We start from the raw sequence: 24,871 nt of genomic DNA, 5'->3' as shown, positions 1-24,871 counted from the left end.
ACAATCCAACCCCCCTTTACATCCGGTTCCCCTTCCGGACATTTCATAATCTACCAGGGATGCTCCATATTCTGATAGGGGAAGCTCCCCTCCCGAGCCCAGCCCCACTGAAACCAGGACTGCTCTTTCTCAGAAAGAAACTGGGAGAAACACAGTAAGTCCACCAGGCAAGTGGGAGGGGGATGAGGCTGGGTTCAAGATTCAACCGCTCTAGAGCGGGAATGGATTGCACCTGGAATCCACCTCTCGCTGAGTTTATTAGGGCAAAGCTCCAGGAGGTCCCTCCCCTCAGGGTAGGCTTGCAACAATTCTGGGGCGAGGAGGTCCTGACTTACAGCCCAGCTCCGCCCAGGGTTGTCCCCAGGACCTCCACCTGCTTCTCACTCTGCTGGCGCTGCATTTCTCATCTTGTCTACACTGTCCCTAAGCCTGCCTTGGAGCCTCAAAGACCCACAGGCCCTTCTGTTTCACAGAATTCATCCTCCTTAATGCAACTGTGGTTTCAAACCACAACCCCTCCCCTGCTATTCCAACATAAAGAGACACAAGTTTAGGGTTTGGGTTTTGTTGTACAATAAAAATATTTTATTGCAGTTTTTTTCAGCTAACCATGTCTGAACATTTTGGAATTCATTCCCTTGGACATCTTTCTAATCCATGTAGGACTACCTCCTTCCGCCATAACACAGGATTCTACTTTAGAGTAGCCTAAAGTGTTATTATTGTAACATGTGACTATTTGCAAATATTTACATTTTTTATAATCCCTTCCGCACCCCCCACCCCCAACATTGCTGTACTGAACAGGGCTTTGAGAACAAGAGTAACAAGAACATTGGGTTTGCCACTTGTTAAAACATTACAAAGCCAGAACAATTGGAACAGTGGGGTACCATTGAGAGAACAATGTCAGATAAGAAAATTGAAACCCTAGAAAACCATTAAGTATATCAGGGTCTTTCTAGATCATAAACTGGCATTTTGGACACATGGACGAAGAGTGGGTGTTTCAGCAAACGATGGAAGAACACCCAGGCCACTTGTTCGGGGAAAACATAAAGGAAGCTTGTCCCTCTGACATTCGTACATTCCAAACCCATCACAGTTCAACACAAAAAGCTTGAAACACAAGAACTAGAAAAAATATAAATTAGGACCAATGTAGTTTCAAAGGCAGGGGAAGGCCTTTGTAAATTGGGCACCAAAAGCCGAGCTGGCAAATCTCAACATGCAGAGAAGCCTACATTGTGTAGGTCTATGAGCCTCAGATACAAAATTCAAAGACAAACTACAACTAGGGGAAAACCGTGCACCATCCATGAAAGGCTGCATTTAAACAGTTTTTAAAAACTTAATTGGGAAAAGATGAACACCCCACAGAACAAAGTCCCTAATAGGCTTAGCCAGGTCATAAAATACGAATGCCCAGGAAATACAAAAATGCGTGCAAACTTGATAGTTATCAAATAATGCAAATTAAAAGGATTTAATGCCTTTTTTTTTTCGCGTATCAGAAAGGCACAGATTTTAAGAAACCATAATCCTCTGTGTAGGCCCAGACGTAAATCCAAAGCCCCTGGGCCGTGGCCGGGAGAGGTGGGAGCTGTTAAGTTCTTTCTGGAGGGAGGGCAACAGTGTGACTCTGATTATAAAGCCCCAAAGGGTCCAGGCCTTTGATCCTTTTCCTTTTTTTCTCTGTTGAACGGTTGTTCCAACATTTCTGGAGTGCACGTGGTTTCTGGACGCCCCTCCGCGTCCCAGCTTCCGCAGGCCCCACCAGCCGGGAAATAGAAAGCAGGTCACTGTAGCCAGCGGGCGGCACACACACTGATCTCTCAGGCTTGCCGTCCCTACCTCCTGAGCCACCGGCGGGGCCTCAGGTGAGCTCAGCACAGTTCTCCTCCTGCATGCCCCTTACCACGCCCAGTGCTTGGAGCACCCATCATGCTGGGGCTTTGCCACTGCACCTGGGGCTGCAGGGCCTGCCACCAGCAAGCCAGGTCCTGCACTGCTCTCCCGAGCCTTCCCCGTCCAGGTCCCAGCCAGGGGGCCTCCTGCCTCCCTCCACACTGGGGCAGCGTCCGCGCCTGCCGGGGCCAGGCCGCAGACCCAAGTCCTCAACGTAACCAGACACGTCGGCATCTGAACAGGCTCTGACTGAGACACGACATCTCAGAATGGGCTTAGCTCAGACCTCAAACTCACTAGTAAATCAGTGAAAAGAGAAGACAGTGGTGAAAGCAAGGAAATCTGGTAAAAAAAAAAAAAAACACACAAAAAACAAAAAACCCCCCAAAACCAGGGGCGAATACAATGAGTATACAGGAAGCTCTGATAATTTGGAACCTAAAAGTAAGTTAACATGAAAGAAAAATGTGCGTGTGTCTGTGTCCGTCTGTCTATCTGTGAGAGAGAGAGGGAGGCAGTGGGGAGAGGAGAATCGATTGGCTGAAGGTCAAGTAAGAAGGGAGGAGGCTGACTACTTCCCCACCTCCGTCTGCTCCAACGGTGGGAGGGGAGGTAGACCTCCTCCCACTCATGTGCCCAGGAGCTGGAGGGTGTCAGCACACCTCCTCAGGCCTGCCGACATCCCAGGGGGGCAGCGACAGGTAGTCCTGCTGCTTGAGGGCCTTGAAATGCCGGATGGCTGGCATCTGGGGAATGGCCTGGCCCAGGGCCTTCTTGGCCTGGGACGCCTGGTCAGGGTCCCCGATCTCAGGACAGGGTCCTGGGGAAGAGGGCTTCATCTGGGGTGAGAGAGGGCCAGAGCCCAGGCCAGGGAGGAAGCAGTAGTCACCCACCTGCTGCAGGACCAGGAGCCCCTCAGGGTGTGGGGAGGCAGGGGCCCTCTCTGCTCTGGGCTCCCCCAGACTTAGGATGGGGCTGCTGGCCGTAGGAGGGCCAGGACTGCCCAAAGGGGCCTTGGGAGACTGGCCTGGGGTTGGAGGGACATCCACATAGCCCTCAATTTCTGGCTTGCTGGGGGCTGGGCCTGCATGGAGCCCACCAGCCACTCTAAGATCGAGGCTGTGGTTCTGGTCTGAGGGCAGGTGCGAAGGGTGAACTGTGGAGACAGAAGGCAGCCCCGGGGGCAAGGGGAGAGCCAGGTCTGTAGTGGTGACATAGCCAGAGGTCAGGAAGCCATCCTCAGGGCCCCCGGAGCCAGTGGGCCGAGCTGTGAGGGCCCCATCCTTCGGGCTGGGGCTGTTCTTTGGGCCTTGACTGCCTACCATCAGCCCGGGTGCAGAAGGGCCAAGGCCTGCCCCTGACTCCAGGGAGGGGTTCCCCTCTGCGCCTGGGCCAGGGCTCCTCTCCAGATCCTTGGCCTGGCCCTGTGCCATCACCTGGGCCAGTGGGACCAGCTGCACCTGCCCCCCCGCAGGCAGACACAGGTACTCCAGGGACCCCGGAGCCTGCGGCTTTTGGCTCACGCCTGCCTGTGGGGGCCCTGGCTGGCCCAGCACATCAGGCAGGGAGCGGCCATGGGGGAGCCCCAGGTAGGGGCCGTTGAAGTCGAAGCCAGAAGCCTGGCTCTTGGGCTTGCCCGCCAGGGCTGACAGGCCTGGCTGGGGGCCGAGGGCCTGCTCCGAGTACAGGTCCAAGGAAGCTGGAGTCGTGTCAGGCTCCGATGGTGATTCACGGCTGTCTTTCGGGTCCTCCGTGGTGAGAGGCGACACCTCACTGTGCCTGTAGTCTACAGGGAACAAGCTGTGGGGAGAACGGGCACAGAGACATTGGGGCCACCTGGGGCAGTCACTTCAGCTCATGCTGGGGCTGGAGGGTGGTGGGGAGGTGGAGGGGGGAGACCCAGCCCCACCCAGAGCTCACAGAGGGCACAGGGCAGGGCAAGGTCGGGGAGCAAGCCCAGAGAGGACACGGCACGGGCCTTCAGTCCCCCGCGGGTCTCGCCCGCCAGCCTCCATGCTCTTGTTCAAGGTCTTCCTCTACCAGGTGTGGCTCCTCTCACCCCGTGCTCCTTCATCCGCCCAGCTTCAGGGACCAGGTGGGTGCCCAGCCCACGCATGCTCAGTCATGCCCTCGTCCCTTCATTCCCCCACCCCACCCATGTCATCAGCACCCCAGTGTGGAGTCTTCCTGGGCAGCAGGGCAGGGAGAGGTCATCTGCTCCAGTCTTCTGCCTCGGGTCAAGTCCAAGCTAGGGCCCTCCCTAACCGGGGAATCAGGAAGTTCCTCCTGACACCCAACCGGTGTGCCTGTGGCTTTGGAGCAACAAACCTCCATGGATCTCTCCATCCTGAGCCACAGGCCGGAGGCCACTTCCTCTGAGCCTTCAGCGTGTGCAGTGGGGCCACCCTCCCACCTCCTAGGGATCCCGTGCCCAGGCACTCACCCATCCAGCTCAGGGAAGAAGCTGCCTTGCAGCTCCTTGTGTGGGGGGCTTCTGCTGATGATGACCGATAGGCTGCCTGGGAACTGGAGCCCAGCACTCCCGTTCTGGGAAGAGAAGGGACATTTGTGCTGTGGGTGTGTGGGCCCTCGAGAAGCTGAAGGGGGGCGGTGAGGACTCACAGGGGATACAGCGAGCCCCGAGACATAGAAGGGTCTCAGCAAGGTCAGGACCAGCCCCGGCCTCCGGACACCAGGAAGGAGAGGCCCAGAGAGGGGCTGGGACTTGCCGTGGGCCCTCGAGCACCTGGGGATGGGGACCTTCTTCTCGCAAGGCCACAAATCTGGGGTGTCACTGCCTCCACACCCACACCGTAGTTTCTTCCCCACTAGCCACGAGACCCCTCCACAGGCAAGCTGGCCGTGCCTGACCGAAAGGTCCCTGTGACCCACATGGCGACGACACCCACCTTGTGACCATCTCAGCATCCGGGATGTGCGCCCAGCCTCACTGCCCGCCCCTCTCAGTTCCCTTCGCGAAGGGGTCCTGTGTCCACCCTCCGCTGGCCTCTCCCACCTGGCACCACCCTGGATCCTCCAAAGCTCACCTCCGACGTCCTGTCCTCGGGGAAGCCACTCGGCCTCCTGTCAGTCCACCGGCCCCTGCAGAACTGAACCTCCCCCTGAGCGCCCCCTGACTCCTAGCAGGCCCCCGTTCCACTCCACCCCTGCTCCACGGGAGCCCTGCAGGCAGGGCCAGCCCTGTGCGTCTGCAGGTGCCCAGAGGATGGCAGAGCCGAGCTTGCTGGTGCCGGCCCGCCTCTTAGAGCTTCCTGGAGCCTTCCTGGGCCACCTAGGCTTCGTGCTCAAAGCCACAGGAAAGCAGGGAAGACATAGGGACAGGGACATGGGCGCAGGAGTGAGGAGCCCCTACCACCCCAGCCGCCTTCACAGCCAGATCTTACCTGGAACAGGTGGCTCTTGCTGGGGTTGGGGATTTTCTCCTCCCACTTCCGGTTCAGCCTAGAAAGATACCAGGGAGGTACAGCTGCCAGGGACCTCAGGGAAGCTGCCCCGCACTCCTGTGCAGAGAGGAGACTGAGGCCCCGGGCAAAGGCGAGATTTGTCCAAGGCTCCCGGGGAGGAAGGGGCAGAGCAGGGACTAGAGGGAGCCAGTGTGGGGGCCTGGGCACCCCCAACCATCACGGAGTCCTCTTACCTGTACCCATACATGCCACAGAAGCGCAGGGCAGGGAGCAATGCCAGAGTGGTGATGACCAGGATGAGCACCAGGACCCACATGGGTAGCACTGCGGGGCCCCAGGAAGGAAAAAAAGAGCATTAGCATCGGGGGGGGGGGGGAGGGGCAGGACAGAGCTGGAGGCTTAGGAGGGGGAGGAGGGGAGGCCGGGGCAGAGCTCCCAGACCCTGCTCTATGCTGCCATGGTGCTCCAGAAGCAGCTCACTGTCTTGGGGTGCAGAGTGGGAGGGAAGGCCAGACACGGGCTAAGAAGGGCGGGGAAATGGTCCGACCTCCAGCCCTCCCCCGCAACACAAGGTTCAAGCGCTGGGAAGTGATGTGCAGCTACTGGAGTGCTGGGGATCGGAGCCAAAGGCCAAGAAAGAATTCTTGAGACGTCCTCGATGCAAAAAGATGTTTTATTATAGCACGGGGACAGGACCCGTGGGAGGAAGGGCTGCTCAGGGACTGTGAGCAGTGACTGATTATACACTTTGGAGTTGGGGGAGGTAAAGACTGCAGGTTATAAGAAAATTTAATTTTGTCTACATTTCTTTTGCCTTTGTTCCCCACATCAGGAAAAACACAGAGGGTTAGATTCTTTCCAGTAGCAGGAGGGGGTGGGGCAATGACTCTAGCTCAGGGCAAACACAGTGGACTTCATGTAGGAGGCAACACTGAAGCTTGAGCTTCAAGTAACAGGGAGGTTTGGAGAGGTAGAGATGGGAAAAACCTGGTGGAGGAACCAGGAGGGGTAAAGGCCCATCAGGAGCCCCAGCGTCAAGCCCCTCACAGGCTGGGCCCCTCCAGGGCTCCCTTGGTCTCTTCTCTCAGGCCCGGTGTCCAGCCCTCTTTTCCACTCAATTGTAATTCTCTTTCTGGGACTTCCCTGTGAGCCTGGTGTGGCTGGGGTCCTTGCTGCTAATACCTCCTCCTTCCTGGACCTAGTCTTGTACTTGTCTCCCGGTGGTCACTATAGAAAGCAGCAAGTGCAGGGAAATGGGGGAGATTAAGAAATCTGGGGCATCTGGGTGGCTCAGTCGGTTAAGTGTCTGACTCTTGATCTTGGCTCAGGTCTCGATCTCACGGGCGTGAGTTCAAGCCCTGCGTTGAACTGCACTGGGTGTGGAGCCTACTTAAAAGAAAAAAAAAAATCAGAAAGAAATCAGACCAAACCCTTCCAGTCCCGGGCCTCAGTCCATAGCTCCTGATGTTTGCTGCCATGATAACTGTAACTAGAAATTCGGGCTGAGTGGTCACTAGGTGATGGCTGCCACAAAGGCTAATGAAGCCATGGGCCATATTAATAGAGGGCTAAGGTCCAGTCTGAGGGAGGAGCGACGGTGAGGACTGCTTTTCGCTGCTCTCAAGACCTCACCTGCAGTCTGTGCTGCACACCAGGTGTCACTTCGTGTGACTAGTGACACATAGAAGAAAGGATACTCGGGTGGGGTGGGGTCGCATTTCTGTGTCCACAGCACCTTTGTCCTCTGCCCAGCTGGGCTGTACCCAGGAGGGAAGGTAAGGCTGGGAGACATACCCCACTCGGTGTCCCAGAAGCGCTCCTCACTCCACTCGCTCCAGATACCGTTGTAGCCGCTGGGGGTGGGCTTGACCCTGACTCTCGCCTGGTACCGGGTAGAGGGCTCCAGCGGCGGCAGCGACATGCTGTGGGCGTTCTGGAGGGTTTCCGTCTTGCTCTCCTGAGGGCACACGTGAGTGAGCAGGTGTGCTGAGGCTGAGGCGACTTGCTGGTGTGTGTGTGGGGGGAGGGCACAACCCCAAACCCCTCCCACCTCAGGGCCCCGGGTTTTCTGCCCCATCAGTCCCCGGCTGCAGCTGCAGCCCCAGGTCTGACGCAGTCCCCCCAGCCCCCATGGAGGGCCCTAGTCCAGTGCTCGCGGAGGTAGAGCACCCTGGGTGGGACTGGGGATTGCATCCCTGTGACCTAGGACAACAACAAGGCCCAGAAATCCTGAGGACACATCATGTCCCACCCTCACTCTGAGACAACCCCCCAACTTCCCAGCTCCTCAGGGACAGCCTGGACCCCAATTGTGGCCTTCCCAGGAATGCTGTGCAGCATGACTGGACTTGGGGGGCCTGCTCCTAGCTCCCCCACTGACCAGCCCCTCCTGGCTTCAGTTTCCCTATTTGCAGGCTGAAGGTCTGCGGCTGGCTCCGAGGTTTCGGACTTGGGCCACGGGGAGCCCCAGGTTCTGCACACAGGCCCCGAGGCTACGTGGGGGTGTGGGCCAGAGATGGAACCCTGGGCTGGGGCCCTGCCTGCTTTATCAGGAGCAGCTCTGCTCAGAGCGGCTGCACAGTTGTATTCCAGAGAAGACCTTTCTGAAGAAGAGTCCCTCGGTGACTTTGGAAAACCCTTCATCCGGCTTGTCTCTCTGCCCTCTGAGCCCTGATGTTTGCATCCTTTTTGCAGTTCGGGGTCCCATAGTTCATTCTGGCCATGTCACATCACCTCTGTGAGCCACAGACCTTCACCAAGGGAGGGGACAGTGACCAGCCAACCACACAGGGTCATGACTGCTACATCTCAGCGGCTTCCTCTGACTGGTCCCCTGCTGGGAGCCAAGCACCTGGCAGGTTGGGGCTCTCCTGTGTGTTTTCTCACCCCACCCCCCCCACCCCAGTATAAGCCCCTTCTGGGGCAGAGGTCCTCACCTCCCATGAGGCTGCATCTTTCTTGTACTGGACCTGGAAGGTGTGACCTATGTGTTTGTAGAACATCTCCTCTGCTGCCCAGTGCAGGGTGTAGCCGTCTCTGCTCTTAGTCACATTGAGTGTCGGCTGAGCCATCTGGACTGGAGGGAGGGAAACCTTTAGGGAACATTGTTCCTAACATGCCTCCAAAGGAACGTTCTTTTCATTCCATGTTGGTCACAGGTGCTCTCTCTAACTGCATCCAGCCAATCTCGGGGTCCTTGAACCCCCACTTCCCCATACTGTCCACTTGGACCTGAGCAGCCCTTCTCTGGGGAGATGCTGAGATACACTTGTTTTGAAGTGAGGTGACCCAAAGCATGGGTTACTGCTTACATTTAAGTAAAAATAAAAACACCAATAATTGGTCCTCTTCTGGAGCATTAGCTATGTTGTAGGCACTGTCCTACAGGCTCTGTCTGCATGAATCCCTTCACTTGATTTTAACAGCAACCCCTACATGGTAGGTCCTATTCATTTGCCACAGTTCACAGATGGAGAAACTGAGCCCCAGAATGATTAAGTCACCTGCCAAGGACAGGCAGCTAACAAGTGGTGGAAAAAAGAGGGTAACCCGGCAGACCCTCAGAGTGACGGGTGGATTCCAACCCAGGCGACAGAGACAGATGGGCTGTGGCCTCCTGCACACACTCAAGACTGGGTGGAAGAGCCTGGGGCCCTGAGAAGCCATGCAGGAGGTTCCTTCGCATGGGGTCCTTGCTACACAAGAAGAATCAGGGATATGATCCTGCGAAGAATTACAGTTTCTTTGCACGTATTCTAGCCCTGATTGAAGAAGTCAATCATAGATCAGTTATTTCGAAGACGGAAAATATCCGTTGGCGGAGGAATTTGGGAACCCGAGAGAGAAAAATCCAATCACGGCACGAAAGGAAAAGTTCGGTGAGGGCATGGTTGGCAGGAAGGGCCACAGAGCAGCTCGACAGAAAAGCAGAGCTAAAGGAAGGGGAGAACAGGTTTTAAAGATGTGTTCCTGGGGATTATCGGTTGAATCTTCCTTCATATTATTTGCCATTGTCATTGTTGTATTATTGCTTCTTGAGCACTTCAAGAAGAGATTCGAATGACTTTTGTTCCCTTTGCTCACTGGGCTGCGTTTTGTTGGCAGAGACAAACAGGAGATCCGGCCATCAGGAGTTCTGAGTTGATGTGGGGGACGCGCAACAGGACCATTGCAGGAGCACCCACGCCGAAGGCGGGTGGGGGAGAGCAAACTCACTGTGGTCCGAGCTCTTTATAAACTTCTCCTCCTCCTTCAGTCGAAGGGAGACGGTGTACTGGCTGTGGTTCCTGCGGTTGGGCACGGGAATCTGGCATCGGTGCCGGATGTAGAGGCCGGGGAACTCCTCCTTCAGCACTGGGGAGCACTCTTCCTCCCTGAGGATCATGGTGGAGGTGAGGGCAGAAGGAGGCAGGGGCCACGAGAGAGATGTGACCTCGGGAGGAGCCGTAGCTTCCGCTGGGGCCCCCAGGGTCAGGGGGAGGCCTGGAGAGGGCAAGGTGTCGAGGCGGGGAGGGGAAGGGTGGGGAGGGAGAAAGGGGACCCTCACCTTGCATTGGGGCTGGCCTTGTAGAAGAGGGTGAAGGAGACAGAGCTGGCCACCTCGGACCTCAGTTCCCAGGAGCAGCTGAGCACAGTGGCCCCATCGAAGAAGCACTGGAGGTTCTGGGGCTGGGCCTTGTCCCCTGGGAGAGGAGACAGTCCCTTATTCATTCCCTCCTGCATTCATTCCTTTGCTCTCAGGGGGCCTACCTGGAGCCTCATCTCTGAGAGATCATGGACTTGGGCCCCAGAAAAACTCGGGCTTCAACGTGGCCTGAAGCCGCCAGCTGGGTGAGTGAATCCCGTGACCCTTCACACCCCACTGGGCAAAATGGGGAGGGCATCTCTTTTCCGTGCTCGGGGCCTCGACACAGTGATGTTGGTTTGTCCCCACGAAGCACAACACCCGGGAAGACACAGCTGCTCATCAGGCTACTGTCATTGTCACTGAAAGTGCCCCTAGCCAGGAGGTGTGCAGAGGCCGGGGCCCGGAGGGAGTTGGCCCAGGGAAGCGATTTTAAACCCATGACACAGGAGCCTGGTGGAATCCCGCAGAACAGACTCCCTGGAGCGGGACGAGCTGCCCTCCCCTCGGAAAGGCGTTGCCCCAACTTTGACCGTGTTACCTGTCTGCGAGGGCCAGCAGACCTCCGGGCTCCACTGGCTGGGCCGCCCCGAGAGCCCTGAGCTGGGGGCCAGATGGGTGCGCACTCGGGCCACATAAGTGCTGCTGGGAATGAGGTGCTCTGGTGCCAGGACGGCCTGGGAGGACTTGAAGTAGAGGGTGGAGGCCTCCTGAGGGGAGAGAGGGGTTAGTGGAGAGGCCCCGCAGGGCCGGTCCCTTGGCTTGGGGGGTTGGAGCTGGCCATGGTCCTGACCTCCCAGGAGTCCTGCAGCCGCTTGTAGACCACCTCATACTCCAGGTTGGACAGCCAGTCGCTCTGGGAACCCGGAAGGGCCACCGTCCAGGTCAGCAGGAAGTGGTCCCCGGTAGTATTGATCAGGAGGTCCTTGGGTGCCGGGGCCTGCACTGGAGGAAGGGGGGGGGCAAGGGCCCATAAGGGGCTGGATAACTGTCGGGCGGCATTTTCTGTGTGGGCAGATGGGCTCCAGGCTGAGTGCTGCCCCTACCAGCTGAGTGGCCTTGGACAAGACCCGTTTCCTCTGTGGACCTCAGGCCCTTCACCTGCAAAATTGTCTGGGTTCACTGTGAACACGAACAAAAGCTGTGCACATATCTTATAAGCTCCATGAAGTGCTGGCAATAAGCTCCCAATGGAGACCCCTGTCCCCACCTGTCCCCACCTGTCCCCACCTGTCCCCAGGGCCCTGTGTGGTCCCCTTCCCAGCAGAGGGCGCTGTGGCTCGTGTTACTCCCCCTTGCCCTGTCCACCCTCCTTCCCTTTCCACCTGCCCAGGGTCCTGCTCCTCTCAGAGCCCAGCATAAATGTCGCCCCCTTAATTCCTTTTGGATTCCCCTCCCCTGGGCAGAATCCCTCACTCCTTTTCCCGTCCCACCATAGCCCGTCGTATGGTCCTTACAACCCTGGTGCATTCATGTGTTTCCATGTCTGCCCCTCCAAGTAATCAGGAGCTCGTGGGTGGCAGTGTTTGGACCTTGACGCCCTTCTCTATCCCCATGGCCTGAGAGTAGTGGCTCAGGGAATCTGGGGGACAAAGTGAGTGAACGATGACTGACTACACGAATAGGTACATGTAGGCAACCTTCAGAGACCTTTCAAGAAACCATTCCATCAGCCTACAGCAAGCATCTGTCTGCTGGGAGAGCATACTCATTCATGAATGGCCTGGCCCCCACCTTCCTGAAGTTTCTGTGTCTGAATGCTGAGGGGTGACTTTCAAGCACAAAAAGTTCAATGAGTCCAAACAAGATGTAAATGTTCTGTGCTGGATGTGGCCCATAGCAGCGCTGGAGCCTCTAGAAAATCTTAAGGCAGGAATAGCAGATACAGGGAACCCCCTCTTCAGTCCCCCACCCCTGCATCTACAGCAGGCTCATCAGTCCCTGCACGACTAGCCCCTGAGCCTGTCAGGGAGTGGGAATGCCTCTCAGCATGGAGCTCTAGAAGCTGCTCCCTGAATGGACCAGGAACCCAAGCAAACACCTATTCACCTGACCTGAGAAATTTTAGTCGGCTAGCTCATTGCACAGGTCAAGAACCTGAGAAAGGAAGTGAAATGTCCCAGACCTCCACGTGTGGGGGCCTCGGATGAACACCTGTCCCCTTGCCCAACACCCGCCAGCCTCCCTGATTCATTGCCAAGATGGTTTGGGCTGGAACTTGACCTCCTTGCTGAACATACGCTCCAGGAGGCAAACACCACGCTCCCTCCCCCCTTTCTAAGCTGACACCTTCCCTGCGACCAGGCCACCAGATCCTGGGATAAATGATGGATGGTTTCCCCAACCTGTCCTCCCGTCTCCCAGCCTTGGCACGTGCCCGTTTCCTCTACCAGGAATGCTCTTCCTGCTCCATTCTCCCACCCACCCTTCAGCCCTCCCTGCAGCCCTCCCTCCTCTTTCCTCTGGGAAGCCTGTCCTGATCCCCACCCCCCACCCAAGGCTCCTCACCCACTGCCCCTCAGTGCATGGCATCCACCTGTTGTTCAACTTCTGCTGTCTCCTGCCTCTCTGCATGCTCTGAGGCCCACCAGGATGGGGCCCTTTCTCATCCATCAGACACGTTTTGAGACCCTGTTTGAAATGAATTCACTATGGTCTAACCCATCCCCTCTTCCGGGCAACAGCTTGGCGCTGCTGTGATGAAAACAGGCAGGAAACAAAGGCCGGAGCCCCCTTTCCATCTGAGGCTTGCAGGTGCAACGGGCTGCCCAGTGTTTGGGACCCAGGACGCTAAGTCACACACATGCATCCGAGTGGCCTTGGGCAAGTTTTTGTTCTCTTAGCTCAATTTCATTATCAGTGAAATGGGGTAAAAAAAAAAAAAAAGTAGTGCACGACACCACGCATTATTGTAATTATTAAATAATATTGGGCAGTGTTTCCTAAAAGCCAGTCATCTGCGGGATTCTTACCACATGAATTCCAACTTTAAAAAGATGATCCCCCCGAACATCTCTATTTTATGTTCATTCTGAGCACAGATACAATTGAGTTAATGAGATTGAAGTGCTGGTTATGTGTCTGTGTAATATACAGTCACGTGAAACTTAACTATTTACATAAAATGATCATTGACACCCACCCAAGAGCACTGATTTTGGGGGCCGCTGTGGACACGGCACGCTCGCTGGTCCATCACTGTCACCACCACTCAGGGGCGGCACTTTGGAAGAGTCATATGACCTCACTGGGCTTTAATCACCTCATCTGAAACTGGGCTGTTGCAGACATTGGATGAGACTAGATTGGTGATGAGTGCTTTCGAACTGTAAAGTTTCCACCTGAATAGGAAGGATTGTTCTGGAAGGGAACCCTTCACTGCTCCAGGTGGTGGGGCAGCCCAGGCCAAGGAAGATGCCATAGGCCAGGGCCTCCTCACATTATTGCTCAATGCCTCCATCACAGGAAGACTGTAGCCTCTTCTCTCAAGAGACCAAACCCACCCCCAAGCCAGTGAAGACTCTCGCTCCCCGGCCCTTCTGCAGACTGGCCACCCGCTGAGGGGCCACCCCCATCTGGGGATCCCAGGCCTTACCATGCTGGGTCAGAGTGATGGTGAGCTGGGTGCCCAGAGGCCGGTCCGGTCGGAATGAAAAGTAGTCTCTGTCAGCAATAACGAAAAACTCGTAGGGAATGACACATCTTCTGGACACACAGCCGGAACAAGGGTGGTCTAACAAGGCCGTGTCGTTACTAAGGTCACAAGATACTGGCTTTGGAAAGTCCCTGCCAGGAGATAACATGGTTAGCCCACAGTGAGGGAGAGTCACTCATTCAACAAATGCCAGTAAGTGGTCACCATGTGTGGGGCTCTGTCCAGGGCCAGGGGGACACACGTGACACGACTGAATAAAATATGTCATGTGTCAAATGGAGCAAAGTTCACATAGACAAATACAGCAGGGCAGGGAGACAAGGAAGCCAGAAGGGCTGGGGTGGGGGTGCAATTTCAAATAGAGGAGAGAGGGAAGGCCTTGTGGAAAAGGTGACTTTGGGGCAGAAACTCGGAGGAAGTGAGGGAGGGAGCCATGCACATTCTGGGGAAAGAGGAGTTTAGGCAAAGGCAACAGCAGGTGCAAAGGCCCTGGGGCAGAAACAGGCTTGGAGTGTCGTATGACTAGGCAGTCTCCCCGTGTGCATGGGGTGGAATCTGTGAGGGTGGGAGGCAGAGACCAGTAGAGCAAGGTGACAGGCAGCAGTGTTTAAGAGGAATCTAAGGAATTTGGATGTCACAGCAAGTGGGGCAAATGTGGAGTTATGAGCAACGGAGTGACATATCATGACATATGCTTTGAAAGGCTTCCTCTAGCTGCTGGGTTGTGGATAGATTGGGTTGGGGGGAGGATGGTAGTCTTGAAAACACAGACCAGGTAGGAGGCTTCTGGAATAGTCAAGTGATAGGAAGTGGTTTGCCCCACGGTGGTGATGTTAGCCTTGGCCAAATTCACATTCTATTTAAAGATGAAACCGACAACATTTGCTGGTGAATTAGAGGCACCGGTGGGGAAGGAAAGGTGGTAAAGAAGGTAAAGGAACATACCTCCCAGTTGTTTGGTTGGAGCCTCTGGGAGCTCTCATTTAGTGAAGCGGGATGTGGGGATGAACAGGAGCCGTGTTTGGGGGCAGGGCAGGAATTTGGTTTAGAACATTGGGGGTGGAAGACACCTTTCTCTAAGGACCTGCGGAGAGCCAGGTGCACCTGCAGGCCTGGAGCTTAGGGGCAGGTGCGGCTGGTGAGCGTGTGAGAGTTACCAGTGCACAGCCTCAGGCTAGGCTGGGTCTCTGTCCCTGGATCAGGATATACCAGAGTGGAGATCCAAGGATGAACCCCTGGGCATCTCACCCTTCAAGTTGGAGACAAAAGAAGGAAGCAAACAGGGAGACAGAAAAGGTGAGCCGGGGGAGACACCAGGAGAGGGGGGAGACACAAGGAGAGGGGAGAGTGTGGTGGCTGGAAGCCAGTAGTAGGACGTGCTTCCTGAGGATGCGGTGGTCAGTCCGCATCAGGTGCTGCCCACGGTCAAGAAGGGAGGAGGCAGAGCCTGAGCATTGGATTTAGCAGCAGGCAGGGCTTTGGTGCCTTGGGCAGGAGCAGTCCGGGGGGCCTGACGGGGGCAGCAGAAGCCCAGGGGCGTGGGTTCAGAATAATTGGAAAGACCTGGGACGCAGTGGGTCTAGACAACTCTTTGGAGGAGGGTCACCTCAAAGGGAGGCAGGGAATGGGCCCCGCTGAAGAAGATGGGGGTCAGGAGGCCCCCCAGAGCTGCAGCCCTTGTTGGCAGGGGTAAGTGGGAGTCCGGTCACATTTGCTCAGGGATCGGGAATGATCCTGGGAGAGGGCCTGTCGATGGCACAGGGAGAGCGGGAACTGGGGCGGCAGTGATGTTCTTTAGCAGCAAGAGCGGGTGGGATCCCGGGGCGCAGCCTTAGACAGGTCTGGGGTAGGAAGTCACTGCAGAGAGCACCCAGGGAGGTGGCAGGGGGGTGGGTGCGCGGTGTGAGCACGGAGGGGGCCGGGAGCCTCTCTTGTGCCTGGTGGGGGGGATGTCTCAGCGCAGGAGGAAGTGGGCCACAGCCGGGAAGATGGGGGCTCCCAGGGGCACAGAGGGAGGGCTGAGGGGCACTGCTGCGGGGTGTGGGGAGCCGCTCATCCCCAGGGCTGGCCTCCAGCGGGTCTCCCTGCACCTGTGACGCCAGCCAGTTAATTGTTTCTATTAATGTGAGTTAAACTGTCCCCAGACCCCAGGACGGTGCAAGGAATCTTCCCAAATGGTATATACCCCGGAGACCACGTGAAGGGGAAGGAGAAAACCCACACTCTGGAGGCGGCAGGGCCTTGGGGAGACATGGAGGCCAGCCCCCCGTGCCAGACACAGGGCATTGGTTCCCACTCGGCCGGTCAGCTGCCCTGTGGTCGGGAGAGGGACCTCACCTCCTCAGCCTTGGTTTGCGTGTCTGTGAACTGGGCATAATACCTGTGCCCTGCCCACCTCACAGTGAAGACAATCTAACATCGACTTTTGCAGGGCAATTGTGTTCGATTGTGATGAAATAAGATTATCGCCATCACTGTCATCAACAGCAATGTTAATGTAGAAAACTCTTCCCAAAACCCCGACATCAGACAACAGAACCTGGGCCTGGCAGGCTGCCTAATGGAGCAGGAGCTCCTGAGCCAGGGCTGGGGCCTCCCCTTCCTGGCCCTCAGTGCATCCCCCAACCCTGGCACAACCCCACACAGCAACGACCCTTCCTGTCCCCCGACCCCTGGGCTCTGGTGTCACTCACTCATTTAGCCTCCGGTAGAGAGTCAGGTTGACGAGCTGCTGGGCATCCCGAGTGTTTGCCCACCTGCAGGTGATGTGGCTCTTGTAGTCATTATAGCAGCTCAGGGTCTGCAGTGGGATGGTCTCTGCCCAGGGAGAGGCACAAAGGGGGTCACATCTCTCCCCTCAAGATGTCCCTTGTCACCTCCCCTCCCAGCCCCTCTGCGATGCCCAGGGCTGGAGAGGGGTTTCCGAGAGTCCTACAGGGGCTACTGGCTGCTAGGCAGAAGTCCCTGGGGGCCCTGAGGGGGACAGAGGTTCTGCGGGTACAAGGGCCCTCCCTGGCCGTGGACTCTCCTGCCCGGAGAGAAATACCACATTCTAGTCGGCATGGCCCCTGCTGTGCCCTGCTCCTGGAAAGGGTCTCCCTCCGACCCCACAAGGGACACATGCTTCAGGCCCGGGCCCTGACCTGGGACACCTTGGGGCAGGCTGGGAGGAGAGGCACACGCCCACCCCGAAGAGTCAGCACGTCAGAGCCCCATGGGACCTCCCTGGCCCGGGGCTCTTGGTCAGCTGCAGGGCCTCGTGCTGGGAAAGGGAATGTGGTTCTTGGGGTTACCAGAGAAGCCGTGTTCTCTGGGAGCCCCTGGGGATGGGGTTTGTGGGCCTCAGGAGCCAGAGGAACAACCCAGCAGGGCTTTTGAGCAGAAGGAGGGTGCCGGGACCAAAGCAGGGAGAGACCACCCGTCCCAGGGCGCCCAGGAACAAAGGCCCAAAGGAGGGAACTGGTCAAGGCCATCAGGGGAGCAGAGTGTCTGGGGTGGGGTGGGGGCAGACGTAAGGCTGGAATGGCCAGCCTGGAGGTGAGAAGGCTCGAGTGCCAGGCAGACAAGTGTGGACAGAGAAGCCACACAAGCAGAGATGGACTTTCAGGAGGCTGGAGAAGGATGAGAATCCAGGAAGGGGGCGGGGGGGGAGCAGAGAGGATCAGGGAGGGGGAAAATGAGGGAGGGAGGGAGGAAGGGGTCTGGGGGCTTCCTGGGGGACATGTGGGGGTGGCCTTGCTCAAGGACCGGCTATGAGGAGGGGCCAGGAAAGGAGAGGAAGCAACGGAGCTCACCTTGGGCCCCTGCCATGCTGGGGCCCCAGAACAGAGCCAGCAAGACAACGGGGAGCAGCCCCTGGGGTGGCACCATCTTTGGGGCAGCTCTGGATGAGCAGGTGGCCAGCTCAAGTAGGTCCAGTGCTGCGCAGGGGCAGGGGTCCTCACTGGCCTGGAATCTTGGATTCTTCCCCAGCTGGAGGCCAGGCCAGACCCATGTCCCCAGCTCCTGTGAATCCTCTCTCCAGGATTCTGCCTGCAGAAGAGACTCCAGCTGAGAGCGGGCCCCTCATATCCTGTAGCCCCAGGACTTGGCCCATGTTGCAGAGTGAACCCAGGAGTGATGCATGGGCTCCAGCATCCCCTGCCACCTCAGCCGGGCACCCAGGGCAGTCCCTTCCGCTTAGCCTCAGTGCCTAGGGCATGACTGTGAGGGAGATGCATTTAATGGCTTCTGCAGAAATAGGTCCGCACCTGGTCGTGCACCAGGAACTCCCGTACAATCCCCTGGCCATGGGAAGACCTGGGAGGGAGCCCTGGTATTGGATTTGTTCTGAGCTCCCTGAGGGCCCCTGACCTGATCTGCTTAGAGCAATCACAGAGTGTGGCGTCCACAGTGCCCTCCCCTGGGTGGGATCCCACGCGTGCTCACACCATGCGTACACACACTCAGGGCCTGGTGCTGTCCCGCCCTCCCTCCATTTACTGTCATCCCTCCCACACCACCCTCAGAAGGCCCGTTCCCTTTTCTCAGCAGAAGGTTGGGGATTTCCTCTTTTCATTTCGTCTAGCCCTGGGAAGTACCCAGGAGAGTGGAGCAGAGGACAGCGGTTCCTTTTCTCCATGTAAGACTGTCTGAAACTTCAAGATGCACACACACACACACACACACACACACACACACACAGCAGCAGCAGCAACTGTCTTACTGGGAAAAGCACAGCTCTGGATGCAGCCGACTTGACCTTCAGCACAGGCTCAGTCCCTCCCATGCCAGTGACGTAGGTTGACCACCAGTGCACCCTGAACTTTGTTCTCTGCACCAGTAACATGGGTACAAACACATATCTCACATGAGAGGAACCCAATGCAGTGATGTTTACAGAGCAGTTAGTCCGATAAAAGATCAGGAAAGGGGTGTCTGGGTGGCTCAGTCTGTTAAGCATCTGACTTCAGCTCAGGTCATGATCTCAGGAACCTGGGATCAAGCCCCGACTTGAGCCCTAAGTCGAGCCCCAAGTCGAGCCCCAAGTCGAGCCCTGAGTTGGGTTCAGTGGGGAGTCTGCTTCTCCCTCTCTCTCTGCGCCTCCCCCAGGTTGTGTACGAGCTCTCTCTCTCTCTCAAATAAATAAATAAAATCTTAAAAAAAAAAAAAAAGAAGAAGAGGCCCAGGAAAGAAGAGTGGGTTTGTTTGGAGCTGGGGGAGGAGAGTATTTGTCCACTTCAGTACCTACAGATGGGGGCAATGCCACCGGATAAGGGTGTGAGTCCTTGTGGCCGGTACAGCTTGGTTTGCCTACCTGGAACTAGCCTGCAACCCCAGAGCTTCTATCTGGGTCTTACCACAAGTACAAATACTACATAGGTAAAGAGAGTGATTCATCCTAAAATAAGTTAGAGGTTTAATACAATTCCAAAGAAAATTTAACATGATGTTTTTTATAGGAACTCAGAAAAAAAATATATATGTGAGGACAGTTAATGAGATTTTTGAAAACAAGGAGGCTCTCCCCAGTAGCAAAATTTATTGCAAAGATCCGGTAAGTAAAGCAGTGTGTTGCACACACATGATAGATCAAGGGACAGAATGCCCAGGCAATTCTATTCTACCCGAGAATGTACTACGTGATAGAGGATTCATGAATCAATGCGAAGGGATGGAATATAAAAAGTGCTAAGGTACTGGAATAACATGGTAAAACATATCCACCTAAATCTCTACCCCACACCATCCCCAAATAACAAGTTAGTTACAAATTTAAATATAAGAAGTTAAATCATATTAAACTTGCAAACCATGTGGCAGACAGTGTCAGCTTCTGAGCTGTCCCCTTCCTCCTTGGTAAAATAAACTCAAGTTTCAGCTTGGCTTGGTGCTACACATAATAAAAGACTCCATTTCCTACTCTCTTTTATTGCTAGGTATGGTCATGTCACTAAATATCGTCCAAGGAGATGTGAGTGGAAACAACAGGTGTGCCTTCCAGAAAAGGCTTCTTAAAGAGAGATGGCTCAGGTAGGAGGGTCCATGTTCGCCTTCCTGCCTCTCCTGCTTCTTCCAGCCTACAACTTGGAAGTGATGGCTGGAGCTCCAGAAGTCGTTTTGGACCATAAGGTTACCTTGAGGATGGAACCCAGTGCAACAGAAAGAGGGAAGCCTGGATCATTCTCGTCACTGTGGAGCAACCATACCAGCCTGAGAGTGCTTACCTCTGGACATCTTTTATGTGAGAAAAACAAAAACAAAAACAAAAACAAAACCTTCCATATTGTTAAGCCACCGTTGTTTGGGGACAAAACAGCTGCAACTGGAAATAGAAGAAAACTTCACAGGGCTTAAAGGAGACACAACAGTCCACTAAGTGAAGGGCAAACTCCATTTTTAATAATGCCATACTCAATCACATGCTGGTAAACTTTTGGCCATCCAAGAGTAAAAGGATACTCCTAGAAGCTTCCAGAAGGAAACAAGCATTATTTTCAATGGAATAAGGGTCAGGTTGGTCAGATTTTCTCACAAGTGATCCTGAACTCTAAATAGATAATGATGTCTTGAAAATACTGGGGGAAAATATGTTTAAACCTAGACTCATTGAAAAAATCAAAGTTACATTGACACTCGAGGGCAGAAAAACACATTTTGGCAATGTAAGACAAAGAAAAATGTCAGATCTTTTCTGAGGAACACAATTACTCTAGGATGTATTTCAGGAAAAAGAAAAACTGTCCAAGAAAGATAGTGTATGATACTGAAATTAGTGGTAAGAAAAGAAGCCAATAAGATTTATACTGAGTAAAGAATTGTTATTTATAAAGTGAAAATAAGTGAATTCACAATCACAATATTGAAGTAAAACATAGATGATCTTAATGTGGGAGTCGGCTGTCAGATTAGGGGTGGAAAGCAAAGGAGAACTGAAAGCTTTTTAAGCTAAAGATCATGTCTTGTTTGGAGAAGCATATGTGTGTTAATTACACCCAAAAGCAGAGGGAAAATATACATTCAATACGTGTGTTAAAAATGTAAGGGTTAATCAGGGCACCTGAGTGGCTCAGTCGGTTAAGCGTCTGCCTTCTCGGCTCAGGTCATGATCCCAGGGTCCTGGGATCGAGCCCCGCATCGGGCTCCCTGCTCAGCGGGAAGCCTGCTTCTCCCTCTCCCACTCCCCCTGCTTGTGTTCCCTCTCTCGCTGTCTCTCTCTTTCTGTCAAATAAATAAATAAAATCTTAAAAAAAAATGTAAGGGCTAAAAACCACTAAGAGTGAGAGGTAAGCATGGGAGCAAAAGACTGATAGGGAGAGGGAGAAAAGAAAAGAGAAAAAGCAAACACATTTTCACTCAAAACAAACATGCATACCAAAATTTCCAAACTCGTGAAGAAATTTAATGGTAGGAATAAAAACTGGAGATGGAAAAAAAAAAAAAGGCAAAACACAAATTCATTCCAGACAAAAAGAATGTCATAGAACAATCTGATAAAGATGTTTAAGAGAAGAATGCATCATGGCCACATGGGGATTATTCCAGAAACGGATGAAGAGCCATTAAGAAATCTCCTCATGATTAAAAGAAACAGGCCAATAGATTAAAAGGGAAAAAAGGATCAGGCTATCTTGACAGATACTTCTCAATATTCGATAATACAAAAGCCATTCCCGATGAAACAAACGAACAGATGAACCTCGGCAAAGGAGACATTGAAGGGAATGTTGGCGTTTCTGGACATTTACTAGAAATCTGTAGTGACGTCAGAGTCAAAAGGAAAATGTTCGTGTTCTTCTCATCAAAGGAACCAACAGGGGAAGGCTGCCCACAACTGCCATCTCCAGAGGTCAATCCCCCCCAATAATCTCTAAATCCAATGCAATCTAAATCAAAACTCCAAAAGGATTTTTAAAGTGCGTGACAAACTGATTCTAGATTATAACAAACCAAACATGAGAGACGGGTTCTTTCACCAGAAAAATAATGGGGAATGTAATCGTAGACAGATGGAATGGAAAACAGTAAGGAAAATAACCAAGTAGGAATTTGGGAGGTAAGAGTGGCATTTCTAATCATGGAGGCTACATACTCATAATTATGATGTTGAGACAGCTGATAATTTGTTTAAAGTTAGATTACTACTTTATGTATTACCTGCCCCTCCAAATTCCAGGTGAATTAAAGATCTAAAAGTCAAAACTGAAATGGTAAAAGCATTTCAAGTATTTCCTTAACCTTAGGGGTTGAAGAAGACACCAAATCCAAAAAGCATAAAGGAAAAACAATGAGAAATTTGAGTTAGAAACAACTAGCACAGTTTTATATGAAACAAGTATCTTAAACATGGTAAAGAAAAAAGCCAAGTGATTATCTGGAAACATATTAAAACATATGTAAATACATTGTTAATAAACCTAATAAATGAGCCACGTCTGCAGTAAATATGTAAAAGATATCCTATAGTAAGGTCAGCTAAATAAGCTGACCTTAAAGAACCCACAGGAAAATGGACAAAACATCTCCATACATTTCATAAAAGGAACCCGGACGGCCAACAAACATATATGGCAGATGTATAACTTCACCCATAATCAGGGAAAGGAAAAATCCAAGCAAGAATCAGATCATTTTCATCCATCCATTGGACACAGTTTAAAGACTGATTATCTCCCCCACCAAAAAAAATGGCCTTTCACGCAAGAATGTGGGGGTATATGTTAATTCAGCTACTTTGAGGATGATCTGACAATATTTATTAAATTTTTAAATGCACAACCTCTTGCTTGGCAATTCTGCTCCTAGACATGTGGGCTGCAAAAGAAACACTTTTGCAGGTGTGGAAAAATTGGAGACAACCTAAATGTATATTAATATGGGATCGGGTAACCTGTGGTGTACCCCTACTAATTAATGCCACCTATTTGTTAGGGTTAATAAATCAGTTAAATCTATATGTGTTATTGCGGAACGTTGACTAAATGTAGTATTAGGTGAAAAAAATAAGTCATAGAGCGCTATGTATATTATAATCCCATTTATGTACAAAGGAAAACTATATACTTGCAGCATGCTCAGAAGATGTTTTGGGACCAGGGGACAGAGATAGCTGGTGTGTTCTCTTTTGTGTTACATGATTCTGGATCATTCTAACTGTTGATAAAGCAGATACCCATGTATTCACTTAGTATTAAATGTGCTCATCAAACAACTCAACTATCCTGTAGTATTGGTGGGTATGAGAAGGAGAAGAACTGGTGAATGGGAAAAAGTGATCAAAAGTGAACAGAAAAGCTTTCATTCCTTAAAAAACGATTAGAGAGCGGGAAAGGTGAGAAGTCGAGAAAATCAGAACCTGGTGATACAAAATTGCTATAGGGTCTTTGAAGACCCTATAGCAACTGTACATTTGCAACTTGTCACTGGGGCCTGACCGGCAAGGCCCCACAGGCTCAGACCTCTGTGCGGACCAGAGGAACACCTGCACCCCCATCCCCAGGGCAAATGCACGCACCTGCACACACCCTGCGGCAGCTACACCTAGACATCTCTCCGCCCCCGCCCCCGCCCCCACCCCTGCACCCCGCCAGCCCGCACACTTGGGTACAGAACATCCACACCTGGGCCCGAACCCCACAAAGCAACAGAGGCTCAGGGTCGAGTACGCCAGCCAAAACACTTTCTTCCAGGGGGAAAAGAAGTCCCTTCGCAGGGGACCGGGCCCTTTCTCATCTTCCAAAGCGAGCTTCCAAAGCCACACCAAGCTCTGGGCCGCAACATGACAAAGTTCCAGGTTTCCCCCTCTGCCTCCCAGTCTCTTTGCACCCCTGCATCCCCACGACACACACACAACCACAAGCGCGACCGCGCCCTTGCTCTCCCACTCTCCCTTTCTAAACCAGGGTATCAGGGATATCAGAGCTCTTCCCGTTCCAGAGACCAGGAGGCAGAAACCGGGGGGCAGGGAGAGGGTGTTCTCACTGCCACCAACATCTTAGCGACACTTTCGTAGCAAAGCAAAGACACGGCAAGTGTGTGACTACCAGGCCGGAGCTCTCCACCTCCCCTGGCGTCCCTCCCCTGATGCCAGGACAGGGGACTCCACAGGTGAGCTCCCCACCCTTACAGTCCTTCACACGGACACTCGGGCTGTCTCCTCGCCCCCTGGCTCCCCAAGTCCCAGAGCCACACCTGCCCACTCCACACCCCCAGGCTCTGCTTGTCCTTGGTTCCCAGCCCAGACACCCCCTGCTCCCCCAGCCCTCCCCTTGAGCCTACCCCTGAAAGCCAGAACGTACCTCTTTGCGGTGGGACTGCTCAGCCTTCTGCCGGAGTGTCCAGGCGACAGGGAGCCTCTCGCGCTTCCTATTTATGCTGACGCTGTCGTTAGGAAACAGAGAAGCAGAAAGAGGAAGCGACACCAGGCCAGGCCGGTTTCTGTGACTCCTCACAAGATCGCCCAGCTTCTGAGAACTGTGGACACCGAGATATCGATTTTTTTTTCTCTAGGCCTTACTGAGTTTGCAAATGTTTCTTCAGCCACAAGTACTGCTCCCTGTTCACTCCTACTCATCTCTGTGAGCTCGGTGCCAAGTTGCTTCATGCAGCCCTCCCTCCCTGATGCCCCTGGGAGGATGCAGGGGGAGGTGGCGGCGATAACCAGAGCGGGCACCGGTCCGTCCGGAGCCAGACAATGCCACCAGGCGGGCTCCCACCTCTACGACCGCACAGAGTGTGACCTTGTGCAAATCACCGGGCGGCGGCGTGTGACTTCGTGGGGTCTCGGGACCCCCACCTGTTCCTCACTTACAGGCAGCTGTCGAGAGAATGAAATGAAATGCTGCATGAGATGCTCAGAGCCAGGCGTCCCCCCCAACCCGTGTTAGCCCGTGTTCCTGTGATTTCCCTAGTGTCCGTCTTGCACCCCCCAACCTGTCCGTCCCACAGTCCTCAGTGTGCATGGAAAGCCCCAGCACAGCCTCGTGTGTGGCTCGTGTTTCTATGCCCGTCACCCAGCACGTGCCCAGGCACAGAGGAGGCTCTTAGTGACCCTGTGGGGGAATAATGAATGAGTGACTGCAGAGCACAGCAGGGTTGGGGCTAAGGCAATGCGAGTGAGGCACATCCTTGGGCGGAAAGTGTAAGGGGGTACCCAAACACTCAGTAATTAGAATAAAGAGTATTTTAGTGCAATATGGTAAAAAATAACACAAGAAATCCACAACAAACGAAGTATGAAATTTTAAATGAAGACACTCAGTGCTCCATGAGCCATACTGG

General features: G+C 53.8%; 1 protein-coding gene across 1 annotated transcript; it reads right to left on the bottom strand.

Moving 5' to 3' along the window:
- Positions 1-562: 562 nt before the first annotated feature.
- Positions 563-24,378, bottom strand: CSF2RB (colony stimulating factor 2 receptor subunit beta). Its single transcript, XM_028115312.2, has 14 exons — positions 23,890-24,378; positions 17,407-17,644; positions 16,306-16,429; positions 13,553-13,743; positions 10,751-10,902; positions 10,499-10,667; positions 9,880-10,015; positions 9,549-9,706; positions 8,270-8,409; positions 7,128-7,290; positions 5,567-5,657; positions 5,313-5,370; positions 4,352-4,455; positions 563-3,708 (listed from the first exon to the last, which is right to left on the bottom strand). Exons 2-14 carry the CDS (start codon positions 17,480-17,482, stop codon positions 2,562-2,564), a joined length of 2,709 nt encoding a protein of 902 aa, XP_027971113.1. The 5' UTR covers positions 17,483-17,644; positions 23,890-24,378; the 3' UTR covers positions 563-2,561.
- Positions 24,379-24,871: the final 493 nt, after the last annotated feature.

This window comes from Eumetopias jubatus, unplaced genomic scaffold (genome assembly GCF_037043125.1).
Source record: "Eumetopias jubatus isolate StellerSeaLion01/CBP00866 unplaced genomic scaffold, mEumJub1_p1.0 scaffold_8, whole genome shotgun sequence".
In the NCBI taxonomy this organism is placed as follows: domain Eukaryota; kingdom Metazoa; phylum Chordata; class Mammalia; order Carnivora; family Otariidae; genus Eumetopias; species Eumetopias jubatus.
Note: the sequence above shows the minus strand (reverse complement) of the source record. Positions and strands in the feature narration are given on the sequence as shown.

What these genes read in the sequence shown, in the direction of transcription:
- CSF2RB (XM_028115312.2), bottom strand. Translation starts at nt 17,482, where the DNA reads ATGGTGCCACCCCAGGGGCTGCTCCCCGTTGTCTTGCTGGCTCTGTTC. An exon ending in CATCACTCTGACCCAGCATG is followed by an intron (nt 10,903 to 13,552) that starts GTAAGGCCTGGG and finishes CCCTTCCTCCAG; the next exon opens with TGCAGGCCCCGGCACCCAAG. An exon ending in CTGCTGGCCCTCGCAGACAG is followed by an intron (nt 10,016 to 10,498) that starts GTAACACGGTCA and finishes CTCCTCTCCCAG; the next exon opens with GGGACAAGGCCCAGCCCCAG.